Source organism: Cantharellus anzutake (genome assembly GCF_015039405.1).
Source record: "Cantharellus anzutake strain C23 chromosome Unknown EI90scaffold_37, whole genome shotgun sequence".
In the NCBI taxonomy this organism is placed as follows: Eukaryota; Fungi; Basidiomycota; class Agaricomycetes; order Cantharellales; family Hydnaceae; genus Cantharellus; species Cantharellus anzutake.
In genome coordinates this window covers 739,739-760,406 of record NW_024066987.1, presented here as the reverse complement: position 1 = coordinate 760,406, position 20,668 = coordinate 739,739, and the positions used below count along the sequence as shown (strand labels likewise).

At 49.8% G+C, this 20,668-nt stretch overlaps 6 protein-coding genes across 6 annotated transcripts; 2 read left to right on the top strand and 4 right to left on the bottom strand.

The window, feature by feature from the left end:
• Window positions 1-750: 750 nt before the first annotated feature.
• On the top strand, window positions 751-4,094 carry EI90DRAFT_1620732 (glutamate decarboxylase). The gene is made up of 23 exons (XM_039051982.1): window positions 751-932; window positions 1,005-1,036; window positions 1,096-1,147; window positions 1,222-1,250; window positions 1,307-1,330; window positions 1,386-1,531; window positions 1,594-1,601; window positions 1,669-1,725; window positions 1,787-1,867; window positions 1,922-2,055; window positions 2,112-2,207; window positions 2,264-2,366; window positions 2,419-2,454; window positions 2,521-2,544; window positions 2,604-2,666; window positions 2,725-2,853; window positions 2,920-3,035; window positions 3,108-3,247; window positions 3,313-3,367; window positions 3,434-3,518; window positions 3,572-3,601; window positions 3,659-3,703; window positions 3,769-4,094. Exons 1-23 carry the CDS (start codon window positions 914-916, stop codon window positions 3,909-3,911), a joined length of 1,647 nt encoding a protein of 548 aa, XP_038914145.1. The 5' UTR covers window positions 751-913; the 3' UTR covers window positions 3,912-4,094.
• Window positions 4,095-4,917: 823 nt separating this feature from the next.
• Window positions 4,918-6,658, top strand: EI90DRAFT_3126462 (uncharacterized protein; the record flags this gene model as incomplete). Its single annotated transcript, XM_039063919.1, has 10 exons — window positions 4,918-5,166; window positions 5,219-5,331; window positions 5,389-5,816; window positions 5,881-5,980; window positions 6,034-6,093; window positions 6,146-6,190; window positions 6,242-6,293; window positions 6,350-6,427; window positions 6,478-6,567; window positions 6,635-6,658. 10 exons carry the CDS (start codon window positions 4,918-4,920, stop codon window positions 6,656-6,658), a joined length of 1,239 nt encoding a protein of 412 aa, XP_038914144.1.
• A 6,441-nt stretch (window positions 6,659-13,099) lies between these two features.
• EI90DRAFT_2809178 (uncharacterized protein) lies at window positions 13,100-13,276 on the bottom strand (the record flags this gene model as incomplete). Its single annotated transcript, XM_039053527.1, has 1 exon — window positions 13,100-13,276. A coding segment is annotated over one exon (177 nt), but the record flags the coding sequence as incomplete, so codon positions are not given.
• A 2,900-nt stretch (window positions 13,277-16,176) lies between these two features.
• On the bottom strand, window positions 16,177-16,956 carry EI90DRAFT_2926916 (uncharacterized protein; the record flags this gene model as incomplete). The annotated part of the gene is made up of 1 exon (XM_039054931.1): window positions 16,177-16,956. A coding segment is annotated over one exon (780 nt), but the record flags the coding sequence as incomplete, so codon positions are not given.
• A 295-nt stretch (window positions 16,957-17,251) lies between these two features.
• EI90DRAFT_2878391 (uncharacterized protein) lies at window positions 17,252-17,590 on the bottom strand (the record flags this gene model as incomplete). Its single annotated transcript, XM_039053905.1, has 2 exons — window positions 17,252-17,461; window positions 17,525-17,590. Coding segments are annotated over 2 exons (276 nt in total), but the record flags the coding sequence as incomplete, so codon positions are not given.
• Window positions 17,591-19,625: 2,035 nt separating this feature from the next.
• On the bottom strand, window positions 19,626-20,428 carry EI90DRAFT_3066063 (uncharacterized protein). Its single transcript, XM_039060930.1, has 2 exons — window positions 20,132-20,428; window positions 19,626-20,059 (listed from the first exon to the last, which is right to left on the bottom strand). Exon 2 carries the CDS (start codon window positions 20,032-20,034, stop codon window positions 19,813-19,815), a length of 222 nt encoding a protein of 73 aa, XP_038914140.1. The 5' UTR covers window positions 20,035-20,059; window positions 20,132-20,428; the 3' UTR covers window positions 19,626-19,812.
• Window positions 20,429-20,668: the final 240 nt, after the last annotated feature.

The window sequence follows — 20,668 nt, the reverse complement described above, 5'->3', positions numbered from 1 at the left end:
CCAAGATTATTCACATACAGGGGGAGACCACACCACCACTGACGGTGCGAGCTTATACAACGCAAGGGTACTCACTCTTCCACGATGACTCAGCCCTTCCTCCTCCTCACCCCTGCTACGGTCCTCAGCACTTGTGAATTGATGCTTCGATTCCTGCATGATGGTAACAGATCCCCCCTGAGAAAAAGGCATGAGAAGATTCTTTGGGAAGTGGGATTGGAATCCCGCCAGGAAGCAGGAGTTCATCCGAACGCCTCATGTTAAGAAAGTTCACCGTCTCACGATTAGGGTCAGGATTATGTTGAGAACCCCGTTTGGCACTGGTCAGAAGTTATTGAGGTCTGATGCCGTCGGCCTCTGGGCTGTCTAGGGCCGGAAACGAAAGCGTGAGCTATGGAGTCGGAATTCATTGAGGCAGTGATGCAGTCCACTGATCTTGTCAATGGACATGTCAACAAAGGCAGAACTAGGAAGGAATGAATAGACGCGGTAACTAAATTATATAAGGAAGGTGAGATATTCAACATGACCACTATGAAAAGCAGCCGTGCAACCTTTTCCACATTCCGGGGTGTTCTGAGATGCATGGCTGCGTTAGATGGGAATTTCTTTCACGTACGCGATCATTGGCAGGGTCCGCCATCCTCCTGGTCGTCCCACATTTTGTCAGGGTCGTGTCCAATTTAGAGGCTTCGGGCGACAGCCCCGTCCTGATTCGAGCTGGAACATATCATATTCTCTATTGCTTTCGATTTCAACCCGTTTGAGGCACGGCTGATTGCGACCACCCGCTGATGCCAGTATGACGTCGCGACAGCTCCCCACTATTAATATAACCTTCATTTCGCTCCAGTTGAAGTTTCGTCTGCAGTGACACCCCCAGAGGCTCACGAAAGTTTGTTTGAAGACTGCGATGTCGTTGTCCAAGCACAGTTGAGTCCTCCTGATGTTGCTTTGGGGCACTGCCGAATCCAGTGGCGTCATGCGCTGAACTTGGATTGCAGTTGACACACACGCTTTGTTCGCTCATGCGAGGGTAAGTCGAGCCCGTGGCCCATAGTACGGACATCGCTTACAATTTGGGATGGAAACCAGGACCATCCTCATCGAAAGTTTATCTCTAATCGACGCCGTGAATTCCAATCAAGTAAGGTTCCACCTCCAGTTTCACTCTCTTCTTTTTGGTGTTTCTGAGCATATTTCCGCCACATCCCTCGAAAGATGCGTACACGAATCGATATGAGATAGAGGTCAGCTTACATCCGCCACGGGCCCGAGTTGATTGACCAAACGGCTTGTGACCTAGAATGTCCCCAAGTATCGAATCCCCGTTCGTAGCACATTTCCCCATCAGGATTCATGACGTCATTGCTCGCCTGAACTAGGATACCGGGGTTAATGCCTCGGCAGCGTATCAATTGATCCATGACGAAGTAGAGCTCGATGGCTCTCCATCTCTCAATTTTGCGAGCTTTGTGCACACCTGGATGCCTGACGAGGCGTTGAAGCTGGTAGTTGAGAATATTGCCAAGTTCGTTTTGCCTTTTCCTTTTTATTGTTTTATCAGGAGAAGTTGATATTGCGATCCTCTAGGAACTTTTGTGGGTTATCTATCCATGAAGATAAGCTGATCAGATGTTCATCCCACATGCTGGTTCGATTTCGCAGCTGACCAAGATGAATATCCTGCCACGATGCAAATTCATTCACGCTGTATTTCCATGCGTGGGTATCTTTCATTCGTTGACGTTACCGAACGAATCGATTGACTAAAAATTATATTCAGTCTCTCACTTGTGGAAAGCGCCTAAAGGTTCTCATGTCATTGGAACGGCGACGGGGGGCTCTTCCGAAGCCATCATGCTAGGTTCCATTGAATTCATGAGCTGCAAGGTCAAGACTGATATACAATCCTTTATAGGTGGTTTGGCGATGAAAAAGGCTTGGGTGGAACGGCGGAAAGCCGCAGGAAAGGATTACTACCATCCAAATGTCATCATGGGTGCTAACGCTCAAGTCGCAATTGAGAAGTTTGCGAGGTACTTTGACGTCGAGGTTTGTCATTCGAAGGTCATTTCCATGTAAACGGGCCTTAAAATGTGTTCCACCAGGCTAAGTTGGTGCCCGTCACGGAGGAGGGGGGGTATGTCATGTCACCGAAGGATGCAATCAAATACGTTGATGAGAACACAATTGGTGTCTTCATCGTAAGCTGTTCATCTTCGTCTCAGGGTGACCACCATCAGATGCAACCCTTGCACAGATCCTTGGAAGCACATACACGGGTGGCTTCGAAGACGTGCAGGAGATGAATGACCTTCTGGATAAGTATGAAGCCGAGACGGGTATTAGTATCCCTATCCATGGTACGCAAATTAGATTGCTAGTGTTGGTTTAGATCAACAGTATGTGGTCTAGTGGATGCCGCTTCCGGCGGATTCGTTGCCCCATTCGGTACGCTTGCCCGTTTCGGAGCTATCCATGTAGCAGTTAGACTCACCGGCTTGCCATTGCGTGCAGTATATCCTGGATACAAGTGGGGTTGTGAGTGACTGGTTTCAAAATGATTTCATGCAGTGGATTCAACATCGTTTGTCACCCAGTCGATGTTCCGCGTGTTCATAGCATCAATACCTCTGGGCACAAATTTGGACTAACTTATGTTGGTATGTAGGAGCGGAACCACCCATCTGGCACACCGAAGCTGACGGCGAAATTGAACAGGTTTGGGATGGATACTTTGGAAAGATGAGAGTCTTCTCCATAAAGACCTCATTTTTGAGCTGCATTACCTTGGGTCTACGGAACAGTCGTACACGCTCAATTTCTCCAGGCCGAGCGCGCCCATCTTGGGTAAATATACAACCATTATTTTCGGGGTTTGCTCTGGGGCTGTTGAATGCTGACGATTGCTGTTAGCTCAAATGTTCAACTTCCTCAATCTTGGGTTCGCGGGATACAAGAACATTGCAGAAGCGGATCTTGCGAACGCTCGCCTCTTATCTCGTGCACTTGAGGAGTCAGGATGGTATAAAGTAAGTGATTGATCCGAACCAGCACCCTCTGTTCGCGAGAAAAAAGTAGATTCACTCTTGGGTGATATACAGTGCCTCAGCAATATCCACATCCCATACAAAAAATCCAGTATTACGGGTGCCATTGGCAGCGTGATAGGCGATCCTTCCGGTAGGGTCGACGAGGATAAGGCGGCATTTTATCAGAGGGGCCTGCCAGTTGTTGCGTTCAGGTGAAGACCGAATTCTGGCAGGCACTCATCCGTACAATGCTTACGCGAAAATGTGTGCACGACAGGTTCTCGGACGAGTTCAAGCAAAATTACCCTCACGTACAGCAGTCATGGATCCAGGTGAGTGATTGGGCACCTCGCGAGGTTGAGGCAATCGAGGGTACGACTGGTTGGGTTTATTTGTAGAATCTTCTGCGTCAAAAGCAGTGGATCGTTCCCAATTACAACATGCCTCCAAATGTGGAAAAGGTGGAAGTTCTCCGCATTGTTGGTGCGTTCGCCCCCATTCACCGCCGTTGCTTCTGGGCTAAGATCACCCCTAAGTACGCGAGAGCATGAACCCAGACATAATCGGTAGGCAGACTCAGACATTTTATGCATGTGATTAACGATTCGTGCCCCCTTTCGAAGAACGTGTGGCCGCGGACATATTGGAGATCACGGAGCAACTTACGAGTGCGTTAATTTGTTGGAATTATGGCATCCTTAATCCTACTTTCTGATCTCCGTTTCCCTTTTAGAAACGGACTCCGGCGTTTTCCAAATGCAACTAGCTTTTTCCAGCAGCAACCTGAGTCCCAACACTATTGAGCACGAGATTGGCAAATTCAAAGCGGAATCCGACGCACCAAGAGAGCAACAAACTTACTCCAGGATCTGCTGATCATTAACTGGTAGTACTCAGCCCTGCACATCAGGTGTGAGGTTTAAGCGCTTTGGTGTATTTCTGTACTTTGTACAATTGTAACAAGTCGGCAGGAACACTGCGACAATGAACGTAGCTCTGTATGTAACCACGGTAAAATTCCACATGGCTTGGAAATCGTACTCATCCAGCTTGCTCGAATTTTACACAAATTGACGGTAGTTCGGGATAGTGCGCCGAGTCCGAGATTTAGCCAGCCGGAACGGCGATCTTCGTGAACAATCTGAACATTTTGCTGGCACTTTCTGTAATGACCTATCCATCGCACATACTTTGCGCTTGGTGTCCAAGAAGCTATCTTGAAGGAAAGAGCCCCGTAATGGTCATGCTACAGTACTGATGATGCAGGCCTCGGAGGAATCGCCGATATTAATGCAACATCTACATATTTTGGCGGGGGTTTGGGTTACAACAGTTTTTTGCAAGTCTTTCCTGCGATCATCCAGTAGAAGAGCAGTAATCTGAGCAGCTGGTTCTAGCGCCAGGGGATGCACTTGCATAACAGCATCGAATGTGCCCTCGGAATCATCTTAGCACCTCTATGACTTCTTAATATTAAATAGAGGAATCGCTAGGAACTTCAACCCAGTAGACGTGAGAAATGCTTCTATTATGGCGATTGGCGAAGTGGAAGGGGTAGGAGTCCACCGATCATGTTAACGCGCTAATAGCGAAGGGGTTTCGAAGGCCCTCTGAGCATGACTTCCAGATACCGGCTAGCGGAGGGGAACTAGAGAACAACACCTAAGCACTGGTGAGAGCGTTGAAGCGCGTTTCCCGGCCAACCCGTATTTAGTTCGCACGCTGGGTGCAGGACACCATCCGTTGCAGAAACCGAACCAGGGGCACGTACTTGGATAGTACGCGTTTTCTGTAACTACATTCGTAATAATCTTGGTTGCCTCTTGGCACGCTTATGAATTCGCCTCTTCAACTTTTCTTCTTCTTCTTCTGAACTCAAGTCATGTCAACAAGTGCTGCACTCCCGACGACGCAGAAGAGCGCTGTGAGGGTAACTCCTGAAGCGTCTCCGAAAGCCAGAGGTCCAAATCGAAGTACTAAAGCTGCACATAAGCTGAAAGTATTACCTGAGCAGCCAGAGATAAGGACGCAAAGCCAGATCATAGCCGAGGATGGGGATGAGGAGGAAGATGGTACACCAGGGTCTCCCAGTGACCCCATGAGGAGGAGGACGATGAAGAAGCCGAGGTTCGTTGGTCGATCCGACATCCTGTTAAGAACTAACGTTCGAAACTCCTTAACAGCCTTACAAGCAAATCGCACAAATCCCGGCAGGAACCGCGCGTAAAGACGCTCTCCGTCTCACGAAGAGGGAGAAAGCCAGACTTCCGAGGGTTACCGCGTACTGCACTGCGAAGTGCGTGTAGAATTCGTCGGCAACGAGGGGCTTCGCTAACGCGGCATTGTACAATAGCTCATACCGCCTAAGTGATATTCAAAAGTTCCTGAACGCGCGAAAGACTTCTCACAGAACGGACCCAAAATTATTTGATGAGGCCATATATTCTCCATACTCCTTCGCTGGACCCCGCAGCGAGGCTGATCATCATCCCGCTCCGATTTCTGGAGATCTATTGGGCATTCCGGAGCTCGTACGGAATGACGTGTCACAACACGCCTCGCAAGCAGCTCAACCTTCTCCAAAGTCGTCACACAAGTGGCTTGTTGACGACGCCTCATATTCCCTACATCGAGTGCCTTCCGAAAGTACGGTCCGCGAACGCCGCTCGACCAAGACGGTCAAGAGACGCCCAAAATTCGACAAAGTTGGACAGGAAGGTATCGATGCTGAAGTCTTCCTGTTTGAATATGGAACAGTTGTTTGCTGGGGGATGACAGAGGGTACGATCCTTCGCCGCACTTCGATATGATGCCCCTGCGAACCTAATTTGTCAATCTCATTTAGCTCAAGAGAAACGGTTTCTGAGTTCAATGTATTCTCATTCATCTGGGATTATTCTTCTCCTAACCAATTGGCTCCCTCAGACGGCGCTTCGAACAAGAGCGTTTAGGTCGGGTGTCGAATCTATTTTCTGCAATTGTTTTTTTCACCCCCCAGGTCAGCTCCAGACGATGTCGAGAAGGAAGATCTCAATTATTATTATGCTAATTACAGCCGGTAAGCTGATCTCTTGCCATTGAGCTCACTTTCACCGCGCTTACGACCGTAGCATATATAACGATGTGATTACTCTGCGAAAAGGATCTAGCTTCATGTAAGCACGTTCACTGTACCTTGGAACGCATCTACTTCATCTCATTTGCAGGACGAAGCTCTCCCTTTCCCATGCCCTTGCGCAATCAGTGAAAATATCATTAGTAAGCGCTGGTTCAGTTGAAATATGTATTTGTTCAATTGCATTTCCCCCCGCCAGTTCGAGCAACTTATCTCCAACACAATCGAAGAGACTAAAGACATTCCTGAGGTGATGTCTAAAACTGGGAAGATTCACGTATGTCACCACCACCCATCGCAGTGTAACTTCACTGATCTTCGCCCCAGTTACATCACGATGAAATTATGCAGCAAATAGGCCAGCTTTTCATCCTTCGTATGGATATAAACCTAGTCGGCTCAGTTCTCGATTCACCGGTGAGGACTAGGTCAACTATTTCATATCCCTGTACATTGAGCCATCCTTTCACCCTTTCTGTTCTAGGAACTGTTCTGGGTAGGCTCATGATTGTCGATCCATTGATCATCCTGAGCAGACGTGAATAAGTGCCCACTTCCTGATCGGGTATTCACACGAAGTCGATTAACAGCACATGATCAGAATACACTTCGATCACCTTCCATCTCCATCATTTTCCCTCTCGCGACCCCATCAACGAACCTAACTGACAATGTCTCTCGGACTGGCAAGTATGAGCTGCAGGCCCACCCCACGTAACTCTGTTGCGATCACGGACGATCACAGATGGGACTGCCCAGGTCTCGAAGCAGCCGAAGTGTTGTCCGAGCCCTTCAAGAGAGCCCCATCCGATCCTATGTGGTTAAACGGGCAGCTGGGACCTCTCGACCCTACTTTCTCGTACGTCGCTCTGCACCACATAAGACCCGGTGCTCGATCTCTTGATCGATTGTGGCTCTTACTACCGGAATATAACCACCTCAACGAGGCCGAAGTGCTGAGAGAAAACGGGAACCAGAACGTTCCGCCTCGAGCTCTGACCCCATTGTTGGAGCGCTGGGAGTCCTCAAAGACCGCCGCGCTCAGAGCTGAGGCCCTCACGAAATTACGATTGCCTAACGAATTGAGGGAAGTAATATACAAAGTCAAGTCCAAGTCGGGTGGCGAGCACGAGTTGGACAGTCACATCTTTGCCTTCCAGTTCGCTCCCTGGCAACACCCCTTCACCATAATATCTCGCTACACCTACATACTCCGGATCATTTCCCTCCTCACCGCCTTCGTCAATTACACCTGTATCCATGAACACCTGATGGAAGCGGATGTCCAAGAGGGACGCAAGATATCCTGGTTGGAACCCCCGAAAGGAATTTTTCTCGAAGAAAGTTCGACTGATGATCGACTGACGGCAAATTCACCCGAGTTCGCTATATACCTAGCTTGTCAGCTGCCATGTCGCGTAATCAAGAATGGATTGTTCGAAGAGCTGGACCTGAGCGGACACACCGAGGCTGCTCGTAATTATCGACTCCCGTTGGCTCAAGGGACTGAAGTTCCTTGGTTCCTCGACTGGCCCAGATGGGAAGATGCGCCCGAACCATTGCCTGGTGCTGAAGACAGGGAGGCCTACGAATTCCGACTCGTGTGGCCTGGTCCGCCCCCATCCAACAAGGACCTGTCCACCCTCAAGTTGGTGGAGAAACGTCGTCAGAGCCGGACATTCTACTACCCGGATACCGGACACTTCATGACTCGCGCCGAGGCACAAGAGGTGGTCATGGATGATGCTGAGCAACAATTGGCACAGCCAGATTCACCGACTCCTTTCGACGAGGGCTCAGACGAGCTGACGTCAGGAACATTGGGCTTGAACCTAGGAGCCGCTTCCATACCGCCTCCCTCTCCCAACTGGCTGGGTGCGGGGAGTTCAGTCTTCCTACCTCCTCTGAATGTGGCGGTGCCGCAACCAAGCGTTCATCCCACTAACACCCCATCCGCCCTTTCCACTGACAACTCTTCCGCCTCATCCTCTCCCTCAGGTTCGTTGAACCAAAACCGCTGGAGGAAATTGCCTTGTGAAGAGAGAAGATCCCATCCGTATCCCAGCCGAAGAGAAGGATCAGTCTCAGGTCACTTGGGACAGGCTCGTTGGCAAATGGGGAACGAAACCCGTCGAACTCGGATGGACTCTTATCACCCCGAACCTAGTCGATCCGACTACGACAGAGATGTCGATAGAAGGTGGTCTTCTCGACCTACGTCTCGAGAATCGATTGCTCGAAGGGATAGCCGCCCTATCCCGAGAGACTCGAGTCCCGATCCTTCCCCTTCTAGTATGGTACCGTATAGCGCCGGAAGGCCACAGTCAATCCCGCAGACGCCAACTTTCGTGATGCCAGTCAATCCTACGTGGGTGGTGGACAGCAACACCAACACCGCCATGCCTGCCTTCGTCGTCAACCTGGCAGCTCCTCCTACGACTGTTCATCCTCCTCCTGTGGGCCGGCCCTACCCCCCGCCCGTGCAGTACCCAGGATCGGATCCACACCCATCCTCCTCTGGTGGAGCTCAATACGATTCCCTCCATCCGGATTCCTATCACGAGCGCTCGAGAAGCCGGTCACCATGGAGAGATGACCCGCAGAGATACACCCCTTGGGGACCGCGTCATGGTCGTTAGGAGACTGGGGGGCGATGTTACGGATACGGAGTCTCCAACGACCATATCCGTCACATGGTCAAAGACTTCTCCTCATTATCGTTCCTCCCCTCTTTCTCCCTTCCGTCCTCTATCCCGACACCCTATCCTCCTTATCCGTTCTACCCCTTTCCCCCCCCCTCGTGCAAAGCCTTCCCCAACTGGGGTTTTGGTGCTGGCCGAGGTTATTTGTGTTTCGTGGGATTTCCCGCGACCTTACCATTTGTAGATAGTCACGCATCTTGTACGGAAACCGCCGAAGGCAGTTCCCGCTAACTAACAACTGCTCTACAACTGTCTCGTGTACCGTCTTCTGTAACAACCCTCCCTGTGACTCAACTCAACCTGTGTGACTGTACAACTCTCAATATGTCTTATAAGTCTGGTTATATCGAGTCCTCTAACAGCCCTCGCCGCGAGAACTCGAAGTCGAGAGTCGAAGACTCTCAACATGTGTATCGTCCTATTGAACCTGTACCCTATGGGTCTTCATCACTCCGCTCTTCCCCCAGTACTCAACATACGACGTCCCATCACGATCATGGTGATCGTGAACACTATGAGGCCCACTTACCCACGATGCCGGCACGTTCGCTATGCGAACGCCAAGTAGCCGCCCATCCACCGTCTGTTTCTTCCTTTGCCAGTCATCATATGTCCCCGCCAACGGTATGTTCCCTTTGGGAATGCCAAGTCACCGAAGGCCCTAATAGTCAGCCCTCATTGCACGCCTATGATATCAACCCGCTACCAGTACATTCGCACTGCGAACGCCAAGTACCCGATGGCAACTACGTGAAGTTCTCACCCATCTCACCAGTTGCGACCTCGCACACAGTACGCTCCATTGAGGAGCGCCAAGTATCCGTGGCTGACCCATCTGTCCTGGTATCTCCGACTACCTATCATCAATCCCTTAATAGCTCACTACATCACCCATCGCGATCGATGGGAATTCGATCGTCCACTCCCAGGTCAGGCTGGGATCACTCATCGATTACACTTCCAGTTATGGTACAAACTAGACATGACCCTCGTCTTCCCACTATAAGAACGGATCGAGGAATGGGGAATTTCCCCCATCCCCGTAACACTTCCGGACTACCTCTGCTCCTTCTTCACTAACCTCGGAGCTCCTGTATCCTGCAATCACCTCCGCCTCCCTCGATGGTCACCACCCCCTCTTTTCAATATATTACCTACGCCTCCCTAAGTACGGAGCCCCGAAGGCCTCTGGACAGCTCCGACATCTGCTGGTGCACTCCCACCTCCGCTGGGCAATTCACTTGCTTGCCCTGCAAGTCCACCTTCAGGCCTATCCCTCCTTTCCATTTTTGGGTTAACACCTGCCATTCCACTAACCCTGTAACCTGATGTGTCGGTAATATTCAATCGGCTAATGTTTAACTCCGTTAGCTCTGCTCCGCTTGGCCCCACCATTCATGGGCCCACCCTTGCTGTAACTATATATATACTTAACTTGTACATAGGTTACACCTCAGTGATAAAATCGACTAGAGTTGATCCCTCTTTAGTTCTCATTGCCAGTAAGTAAATTAGGGCATGGACGTGTAACTTGGCACTGCGTGTCATATCCATCCCTGGCCATCGACTTCCGGTCCCTCTGATCCCTCTGGTCTACCTCCGCTCCTTCTTCACTAACCTCAGAGCTCCCATATTCCGCAATCCCCTCAGTACCCCTCGATGGTCACCACCCCCTCCTTTCAATTTATTACCTACGCCTCCCTAAGTACAGAGCCCCAAAGACTTCCGGACAGCTCCAACGTCCACTAGCACACTCCCGCCTCCGCTGGGCAATACACTTGCCTGCCCTGCAGAGCCCACCTTCGGGCCTATCCCTCCTTTCCGTTTCTGGGTTATCACCTGCCTTTCCGTTAACCCCGCGACCCGACTTGTCGGTAATATTCAGTCGGCTAATGTTTAACCCTGTTAGCTCCGCTCCGTTCGGCTCCGCCATTTGTGGACCCGCCTTCACTGTAATCATATATATATCCAACTTGTACATAGGTTACACTTCAGTAATAAAATCGACTAGAGTTACCCCCTTTCGGTTCTGGTTGCCAGTTAGTAAGTTAGGGCACAGATGTGTTACTTGGCACAGCGCTCTTGGCATAAGTCGCTGAGGCCGAAGCCCTCTGCCATGGAGACTTTCCCTCGTCTCAACCTGGTCTCTGACACAGCGCTCCTGGTCTGAGTCGCTGAGGCCGAAGCCCTCCGCCACAGAGATGACTCCTTCATCTCGATCCAGTCTCTAACACACCCTCCCCATAACCTGAGTCATGGGTAACATTCAGTTGGCTGACCTGTGATCCAATTATGTCAGCCCTGCCCAGCTCCTGCCATTTATGGGCCCTGCCTAGACTTCCCATGTATCTATATGTACATATATACCTAACTTGTAGATACTGGTAACCTCAGTCAGAAAATCAACTAGAGTTTCCCCCTTCCTAAGAAGTGTCAGGGTTCAGCACCCTGCCCTAGGGTGCCCCAGACTCCCCAACCAATCCCTTCCTTCCATTCCTTCATTGTTGCCTTGTTGTTGCCTTTCTGTGTTGTGTATCCACACGCACAAGATAGCATGGGAACTTTCTGAGCAAGCAGCTTGCCCAGAATGTTCCCACGCTTACTGGGCACTGCCACCTGGATGTTCCCTCCAGGTCACACTACACAACTCTAGGAGCTGTATAGTTGTGGGCATGTGACCCATTCCTTTATATAGCAACCATGTGGGGAGATGAGACCTTTACCCTTCTTCTCATCTCATGCCTTGCATAGGCAAGTGTATATATTTCACTCTCTTTTACTATACATCTCATGCCCCGCATAGTGTGAGGACAGGTCAGATGGGGGTTGAGGTCAGGGAGCCTCCGAGTCCAAGGCTGGGCCCTGACGAGAAGACTCCATCCATAAATTAGGGCAGTGACATGTTACTTGGCACAGTGCTCCTGGCAGAGTCGCTGAGGCCATAGCCCTCCAATATTGAGTCCCCCCCTCCTTTGGAATTGTCAGGGTTCAGCACCCTGCCTTAGGGTGCCCCGGACTCCCCACCTACTTTACCCCCTTTTATTCTTTGACTGTTCCCTTGTTGTTGCCTTTGTGTGTTGTGTACATGCGCGCGCACGGGATAGCGTGGGAACTTTCTGAGCGAGCAGCTCACCCAGAATGTTCCCACGGGTCACAGCCACAGTTCTGGGTGAGCAACTCGCCCAGAATGTTCCCACGCTTACTGGGCACTGCCACCTGGATGTTCCCTCCGGGTCACACTACACAACTCTAGGAGCTGTATAGTTGTGGGCATGTGACCCATTCCTTTATATAGCAACCATGCGGGGAGATGAGACCTTTACCCTTCTTCTCATCTCATGCCCTGCATAGGCAAGTGTATATATTATCTTTCCTTTTACTATACATCTCATGCCCCGCATAGTGTGAGGACAGGCCAGATGGGGGTTGAGGTCAGGGAGCCTCCGAGTCCGAGGCCGGGCCCTGACAGGAATCCGCATCTCTGACAGAAGGTAGTGGTTCCTTCCCCCTTTGGGTCTTGCCCCATTCCCCTAAATCCAGTTTCTGACAGCCACTGTAAGGGATTAACCTTACTTCACTATAATTCCCATTATAGTGATGTGGTTATTTCTTTATTTATTTGTGCCGAGATATGTAATTTACATATATATACCTCGGAGTAGTTGTAAAGGCCCGGTAGCCTTTTACCTCTACCCCGTTGAATATACAGCACATTAAAGCTTATATTTAGACGGACTACCTGAGGCCTGAGGCAAACGGGGGAACGGAACGTACCGTCCCCAAAATAGTAAGCAAACCTTTCAGCCACCAAACACTATCCCCAAATTGGCCAGCTATAACAACAACTTCCCCATATATTTGCCACTCAAAAACTCAGGGCTATGAGCTGGAGTGATGTGAGGCCCTGGCCCATGTCTATATTCCGCCCACAACATCAGTTGATGTTGTGTTGTGTAATAATTATGTCGCAACGCTAATTTAGCATCGCGGAAGCTTCTCTATTTATTTGTGCCGAGAATGTATAAGATTGTATATAAACCCTCGGGGTAGCTGTAAAAGGCAGATTAGCCTTTACTTCTACCCCATCAATATACAGCCAAATCAAGTGTATACTTAGACGGATTACTGAGGCCTGAGGCGAACGGGGGAACGGAACGTTACCATCCCCAAACTAGTAAGATAACCTTTCAAGTGACTATTGTAGAGCAATACACTGTAATGTATAAACCACAAGCTTAGTGACCCCCAGTGTAACACTGCATCCATTCTAAACCATGAACAAAGCATTGCATGTCAAGTTGAGTTGGCTGAGCTCCTATAACCATGCGGGTATGGGGCCAGCATAGGCCAAAATGATGCTCTGGTGGGACCCAAAAGAGAAGCAGTCCATTGGTTGTAGTTGCCCAGCCATCATCATGAAGCAAACCACCTGAGAACCATGGTGCTCCATTCCCTGAAATGGCAGCATCAGTTAGCATGAATATATTACCACAATTGAGACATACAGTGGGCTGCCCCTGCCAGCAGAGGTGATGATTGAACCATCTCATCCATCAGTGCCCAAATTCGAACTCTCTTGTCAAAAGAGCCTGAGACAATGCATGTGCCATTGGAAGAGAATGCAACTGATGTGACCCAGTCAGAGTGCCCTTGCAGAGGCTCACCAATCAGTGCCCCTGACTTGGCATTCCAAATTCGAACTGTCTTGTCAGAAGATCCTGAGATGAAGTGGGTTCCATCAGAAGAAAATGCAACTGATCTGACTGAGCCAGAGTGCCCTTCCAGAGGCTCACTAATTAGATCCCCTCCCCTGGCATCCCAAATTCGAACTGTCTTGTCATCGGAACCAGAGATGATGTAGGCACCATCAAAAGAGAATGCAATTGATGCAACTGAGCGAGAGTGCCCTTCCAGGGGTTTGCCAACCAATGCCCCTGACTTGGCATCCCAAATTCGAATTGTCTTGTCAGAAGAGCCTGAAATGATGCGGGTGCCATCAGATGAGTATGCAACTGATGTGACTGACTGAGTGTGCCCTTCCAGAGGCTTGCCAATTTGTGCCCCTGACTCAGCATTCCAAATTCGAACTGTCTTGTCAAAGGAGCCTGAGATGATGTGGGCACCATCAAACGAGTATGCAACTGATGTGATGGAGTGAGTGTGCCCTACCAGAGGCTTGCCAATTTGTTCCCCCAACTTGGCATCCCAAATGCGAACTGTCTTGTCAAGAGAGCCTGAGATGATGCGAGTACCATTGGAAGAGAAGGCAACTGATGTGACTGCATGGGAATGGCCTTCCAGAGGCTTGCCAATTGGTGCCCCTGAGATAGCCTCCCAAATTCGAACTGTCTTGTCAGAAGATCCTGAGATGATGCGAGTGCTGTCTGAAGAATATGCAACTGATGTGACTGAGCCAGAATGCCCTTGTGGAGGCTCATCAATTGGTGCCCCTGAGACAGCATCCCAAATTCGAACTGTCCTGTCATCAGAGGCTGAGATGATGCGGGTGAAGTTGGGAGAGTATGCAACTGATGTGACTGAGCGAGTGTGCCCTTCCAGAGGCTCACCAATTGGCACCCTTGACATGGCATCCCACATTCGAACTGTTTTGTCATCAGAGCCTGAGATAATGCGTGTGCCATCAGAAGAGAATGCAACAGATGTGACACAGTCAGAGTGCCCTTCCAGAGGCATGCCCAATGGTTCCCCTGATTCAGCATCCCAAATTTGAACTGTCTTGTCAGAAGAACCTGAGATTATGCAGGTGCAATCAGGAGAGAATGCAACTGATCTGACTGAGTCAGAGTGCCCTTGTAGAGGTCCACCAATTGGTGCCCTTGATACAGAATCCCAAATTCGAATTGTCTTGTCAGAAGAGCCTGAGACAATGTGGGTGTCATTGGAAGAGAATGCAACTGATCGGACCGAGTCAGAGTGCCCTTCAAGAGCCTCTCCAATTTGTGCCCTTGCCACAGCATCCCAAATTTGAACTGTCTTGTCTTCAGAGCCTGAAATGATTTGGGTGGCATCGGAAGAGAATGCAACTGATGTAACCGGTCCACGGTGCCCTTCCAGGGGCTCACCAATTGGTGCCCCAGACATGGCATCCCAAATTTGAACTGTTTTGTCATCAGAGCCTGAGATGATGCGTGTGCCATCAGATGAGAATGCAACCGATGTGACTGAGCCAGAGTGCCCTTTCAGAGGCTCGCCAATTGGTGCCCCGGACACAGCATCCCAAATTCGAACCATCTTGTCATCAGACCCGGAGATGATGCGGGTGCCATCGGAAGAAAATGCAACTGATGTGACTGAGTCAGAGTGCCCTGGAATTGTCTGACGAATTGCAGGCCATCGATCGGAAATCCGTCCTCGGACAGAAAGAGTGTTCCGGAATGCATTATGCACATAATGTAGAATAGGAGATTGAGAAGGTGAAAAAGGCAAAGCCGACAGATAAATGTGCGGCAGGCTCTGACTGATTGGATACCCAAATGCATTCACAAATCGGTGTGCTTCCGAGATAATTTCTTCAAGTCCTCGCGCATAATTCTATGCAAATTCAATCAACCAATTATCGCCATTACACATGGCAAAAGTGGCCTACCCTAGCCCAACTGACCAACCTCCTTAGAATCACGTATATTATAGACATCCGGTCCGTCACACTGAATACCTCAATCCAGTATAGGAAGCGGTGATGGAAAAAATTCATAACCGTATCCGCAAGAGGATGCAAGCCTGGCTCGGACACAGATCCACATTCCAGATGGTCTCCCCAGTATTGGCTCGCATACATGAGTACAGGCGCTATAGCCCGTGTGACACGCTCCTGAAGTCCTTCGATTTCTTTGTTTCGGCGATAGGACGTCTTGATCTCACAGATGTTAAATTTGAGATCTCGCTGCATGATCTGGAGACACCCAGATGCGAGGTCACGGTGATGAGTGGATGTGTTGATGTACCATTGCAGATCCTGACACCGTCTGAGGTCGCACAGAAAATCGGTGAAAGATGTATGCAAGACTTGAACAGGGCGCCCGTAACCCCTCTCCCCCCTCAGTAGTGGTTGCAACTTCGAGAGTATAGTTTGGACATCGCGTATCCCCAATCCTAGTAGTTGACGGAGCTGCTCATCCGTTAGCTGCTCACGGGCGACTACGATTGCACCAAGGATGGAATTTACGGATTTAAGTTCACTTTCGGTGTAGGACTCAAATAGATAAGTAAGCGCGACTCGGTACAACTTGTCCAGCCCAGTGCCCGGGCCGTGCGCTGATCCAGCTAACACTTTCCCCAACCTTTCTTCAGGAAAATCGGATTCAATGAAGCGAATGGTCGTAGATGCCCAGATGAAAAGACCTCCGGACAGAGTAACAAGCTTATCTATTATGGGTTGTGTCGGCCAATCGGATGGCAGACGATGCTTTGCGAAAGTGTCGGTGTGGCTGGCAAGACGTTGTTGGAAAAGTAGCTTGATATCGGATGAAGTCGACTCATCGTCGATCGGTGCGCCCCGCACGCCGACGTCAAGGCGTGATAGGGCAGCGTGAATGTCGTGCTCGTCCCTGCTGGCTATCAACAACCGGAACATGCTCGGGAGCCTCGCAAGACCTTCAGAGAGCGTGCGAAGGAGATTCCTCCTCGTTCCTGCAGTGCCGCACTCATCAAGAGCATCAAGGACGATTACAATAGGACCCATATCGCGGTTTCCAGCGAGCTTGGTCAGAGGCTCCTCGAGAAGATGCTTGAATTGCATGTCGAGGGATGATGTAGAAATGCCGGGAGAATTCTCGATGTGTGCTGCTAGTTCTGCGCCAATTATGGGATTGAAGCGAGCCAGCTGGAAGGCAAGAGTATGAATCACACGGAGGGGGTCACTATTGACAGGGTCGTTTCGATCCCAGAACAGAAAAGCGCCGCATCGGCGCAGCTCTGAAAAGTGTTGGGCAACTGAGTTGAGTATCGTACTCTTGCCGGATCCAGCCGGTCCACGAAACCAGATGATGTTAGGACCGGAAGGATCTGTCAGAGAATCAATGAGGTTTTCCAAGATGGCCACTCGAGTCCCAGGTAAACATGTATCCCGGTTTCCGGCATTCATGGTCGTAGGGTTCAAGGCTTTCAATGCTTCGGCTTCAGCTGAAATCGTCAAGTTAAGCGGTGGCTTGTGCACGAGAATGGAGGTCATCGCACCAAGTTTTTCCACGCCCCTAGACATTCGAGCCGAGATGAATGCCGTGTGAAACGCCACCCCAAGATGAAGGTCCTCCTTGAGGTTTTTCAGCACCTGTGAGAGGTTCGAGATAGCTTGGGAGGTGTCTGAGAACGGTTCGCGCACTAGTCGCCCTGTGTACATTGGTCGTCCCACACTGAGCGCAGCAACACAGCGAACGAACGATCAACCCACCTGCGAACCCATGGGACACATACTGCTTAATAAAAATACCGCATTCAGTCATTTGAACAGAGATTTGGATGATAACGTGCTCGAGGGACTTGATTTTGTTTTTCAGCTCGTTGACATCATCGACGAATGAATAGAGATCGCCCATGGAGTCTACGAGATCATGGAGTGCGACATCCCTCTCAATCTGTCCTCGAACGGCCTACAACAACCGCTCAAAATCGTCAGGCACGCAGGTTCGGGCCATGATAAGAGAAATCCATACTTGGTAAGCCGAATCCAAGATTTTCCAAGCAATATTTGCGTAAGGATGGAGCTTTTTAACAACATCAGCGCAAACACACGCCAACATGGGACAACGTGTACCATGGCTGTTTTATCGACACAATCCGCTACGACCTTCGTCTTTTCGACTACTTGTTTGAGCGCGGTCACGACACGGCTACCCATATCTCGGGCTGCAGCCACCGAGTCAATATGATTTTGAATCTGCCTAGGAGGCAGCCCTCGGTCAACATCACGGATAGCTTCATCGACAACGGCGTTAGGGGCATGTGCCGTAACATCCTGCAGCCCTATAACGAGCGAGCCTGCCTCTCGGCCTCGTTTGTCACGGAGTGCGAGTGTAGTTCCTGCAGCAATGTAAAACAGGGACTACACAGGGAGAGAAGATGAAAAATAGCCGACTCACGTTCGTTATTCCCGCATTGATCAAGCAACTCCTCTACCTTGATGTCCACGGAACCAAGCAATGCGGGAAAATTCAGCTTGCGGGATTGCTTGAGGTGAAGGGATAGGACGGAAGACAATCCTGCAGTCCTGAACCATGTGAATTATCTGGTCTGATCTACTTTACTCCTCGCGAGAAACCTACAGAAAACAGGTGTGCTCCCAAGTTGGTGTCGGGCCTTGTTTTGCCTCAGTTTTCTCAAGTTTCTTCTCCGACAGTGTAGGCCTGACATAAAGCGTCTGGGCTGGGGACGTTTCCCTGATATCTCTAGCCTCAATGACTGCTCGAGAATGAGGATATGCTATAAACACCACGGCAAGGATGTGACGCACTGGCCAGAGAGTAAACGTGCACGAATTCTCCGCGGGTTGTCATGGCGGACTGCTAGTAGGTTTGAGCCTCCGCTGTGAGTGGATAGAGGAAGCGGCAGACCTCGTTGGACTAAATGCTGGTCCCTTTGACCTCATTAGAACCCATTGAATATGAGTATCCCCAAACGAGCGTTTGGCCAAAGCTGGTAATCCTCGTTATCTTTGACCTATTGGACGCGTTCTCTCACAGCGATATGTAAGGAAGGTCAGTATGTGCATACACATAAGATCAATCAGCCAAATTCCTACTGCCTATTACTGTACCCGCACGATCAATTACCGGTCACGCATCACACGCACCTTCCGATCCGGCTGTAAGTGGGCTGTTGTCACGCATCACACTGACCTTCCGGTTGAATGATCCTTGTCACACCATTTTTTTTTGGTGCCTAAGTGGCTGTGTGAAATCGGATTAAATTCAATGAAAACAAAAGCCGTCTGCAAGGAAGTAGTTTTTTTGGTGTAAAATGTATCAACACGAAAATTTGCCAGTTGGACATTTCCAGCGCCACTGTGGCTGGTGTCACACCAACTTTGCCACCTCTTCCGGTTGCTTGTCACACGTCACAAGGAGAAGCCGGTTGACTATTTTGTGTCACACTCGGAACCTCAGCCGGTAATTGGTCGTGCGGGTACAGTAGTTACACTTTTGGGCTGGGTTTTCCACTTTTATGGGGGGCTCCGGATGGTGGCGTGACAAGTGCCAACACTCGTTACCCAACGAGGATGGCTTGTATGTCTTACCTGTAGTGGAGTTGGCCGAATTTATTCGTCTATCTAGTCTAAAGTCCGAAACCAACACACCCACCGCTGTGGTGACCTGCCTATGTACAAAGCAATAATTTTTGTTGGTAAATTTCGCGCCCCCTCTAAATCCAGCATCAGTGTGGGAACAAATTGTGGGAGTGATCAAAATGCAAAGTTGTGACGTTTAAGTTAGACATGTGATAAATTGTATTCGGCGTCTTGATATAACCAGGCTACTTTGTTATGAGGGTTCCCCTCAATCTGGATGGCCGAGTTTGCAGCGCCTAATAATTCTCATTTTCATGCAAATTAACTGACTATCCCCAACCTCAGCCTGCAAAACAAGTAGTACATTTGGATCTGTGTGCACGACATGTCCTGGTCATTTCCCACGGAGTAGCCACTTCTCACGGGGTGGCCAATCAGGTGTACAAGGTGTGGCTGTTCCGGAATACTGGAGCAGCCTCCGGCAACTCCCATCAGCCACAGACAGAAAAAATGGTGATCGTATATATCGGGAAAAACTCAATGATCGACGTTTTAGGGAAATGATGAGCGCTTCATAAATAGGCCGGCGAGATCACGAAAGGAACAAAGGGAAGAAGAGATCGTATAGGATAACCGGTGACGCGGTTTCCTATTCCAGCCAAGACAAATACTTGTCCAAGTCACGCTCCTGAGGCTTCTCCAGCCTTTCGCCCTCCATCACACAACCTTCATCTCGGACCTGGCGTTGGTTTCATCACCTTGTTCTTGTCTGTCTGTGTTCTCCTTTCTTCGGCTTTTTGCCTTGGGACCCTCTTCCTCCGCATGTTGGACATCCGTCAGCCTCGCGCTCATCATCCCACTTATATAGTTATGCCTTCTTAGTCTCCTCAACCTCCCTTTTGATTGTTTCCGCTTCGACAGTGGTGTATCAACACACATGACGTTCCTAGGTACGGCGGTCAAGGTGAGTTTACCGTGTAACTGGCGAGTTCCCTCCCTTTGTTTCGCGTCAATATTGTTTCTCATTCCCTCCCAGGCGCGCACGGGGGCCGCTTTCATTGATTGATTTATATATTTATGTAACGAAGCACTCTTCGGTTTCTCTCTTTCCATCACTGCCTTCTCTCCCATCAGCAAACTCGGAGCGTTCTCCTGGAGCCAAGGGAGCACAGGGGAGCATGAGGTCCTTGCCCCCTCTCAGGGCAGCAGGAGCAAGAGCTCCCCTAGCTTCAGAGCCCTGGTCTCTCACGGCTCCTGTGAGATCTCGGTATAATGTTCACCAGATTCCCATTCTCTTGTGGTAACTGGGTATAGCGCTCAACCTACTCCTATTCCTTCCCAGTTTCTGTCCATTTCCCGGTTGATATATTGCAAAATTTTTAAAGGACTTTCAAAACATATTCTACTAGTCAGGATCGCTCCATCTACCAATGTTCCCACATTGCTTATCCGCAGCAGCAATAATGATACCATTTTTCTCCTTGTACAGGTGCTCTTTGTCCAGCACATGCCTATTAGAACAATTTTCATGAGTTCTCAAATATGGCAAATGAGTCCTAACTCATTGTGAGGT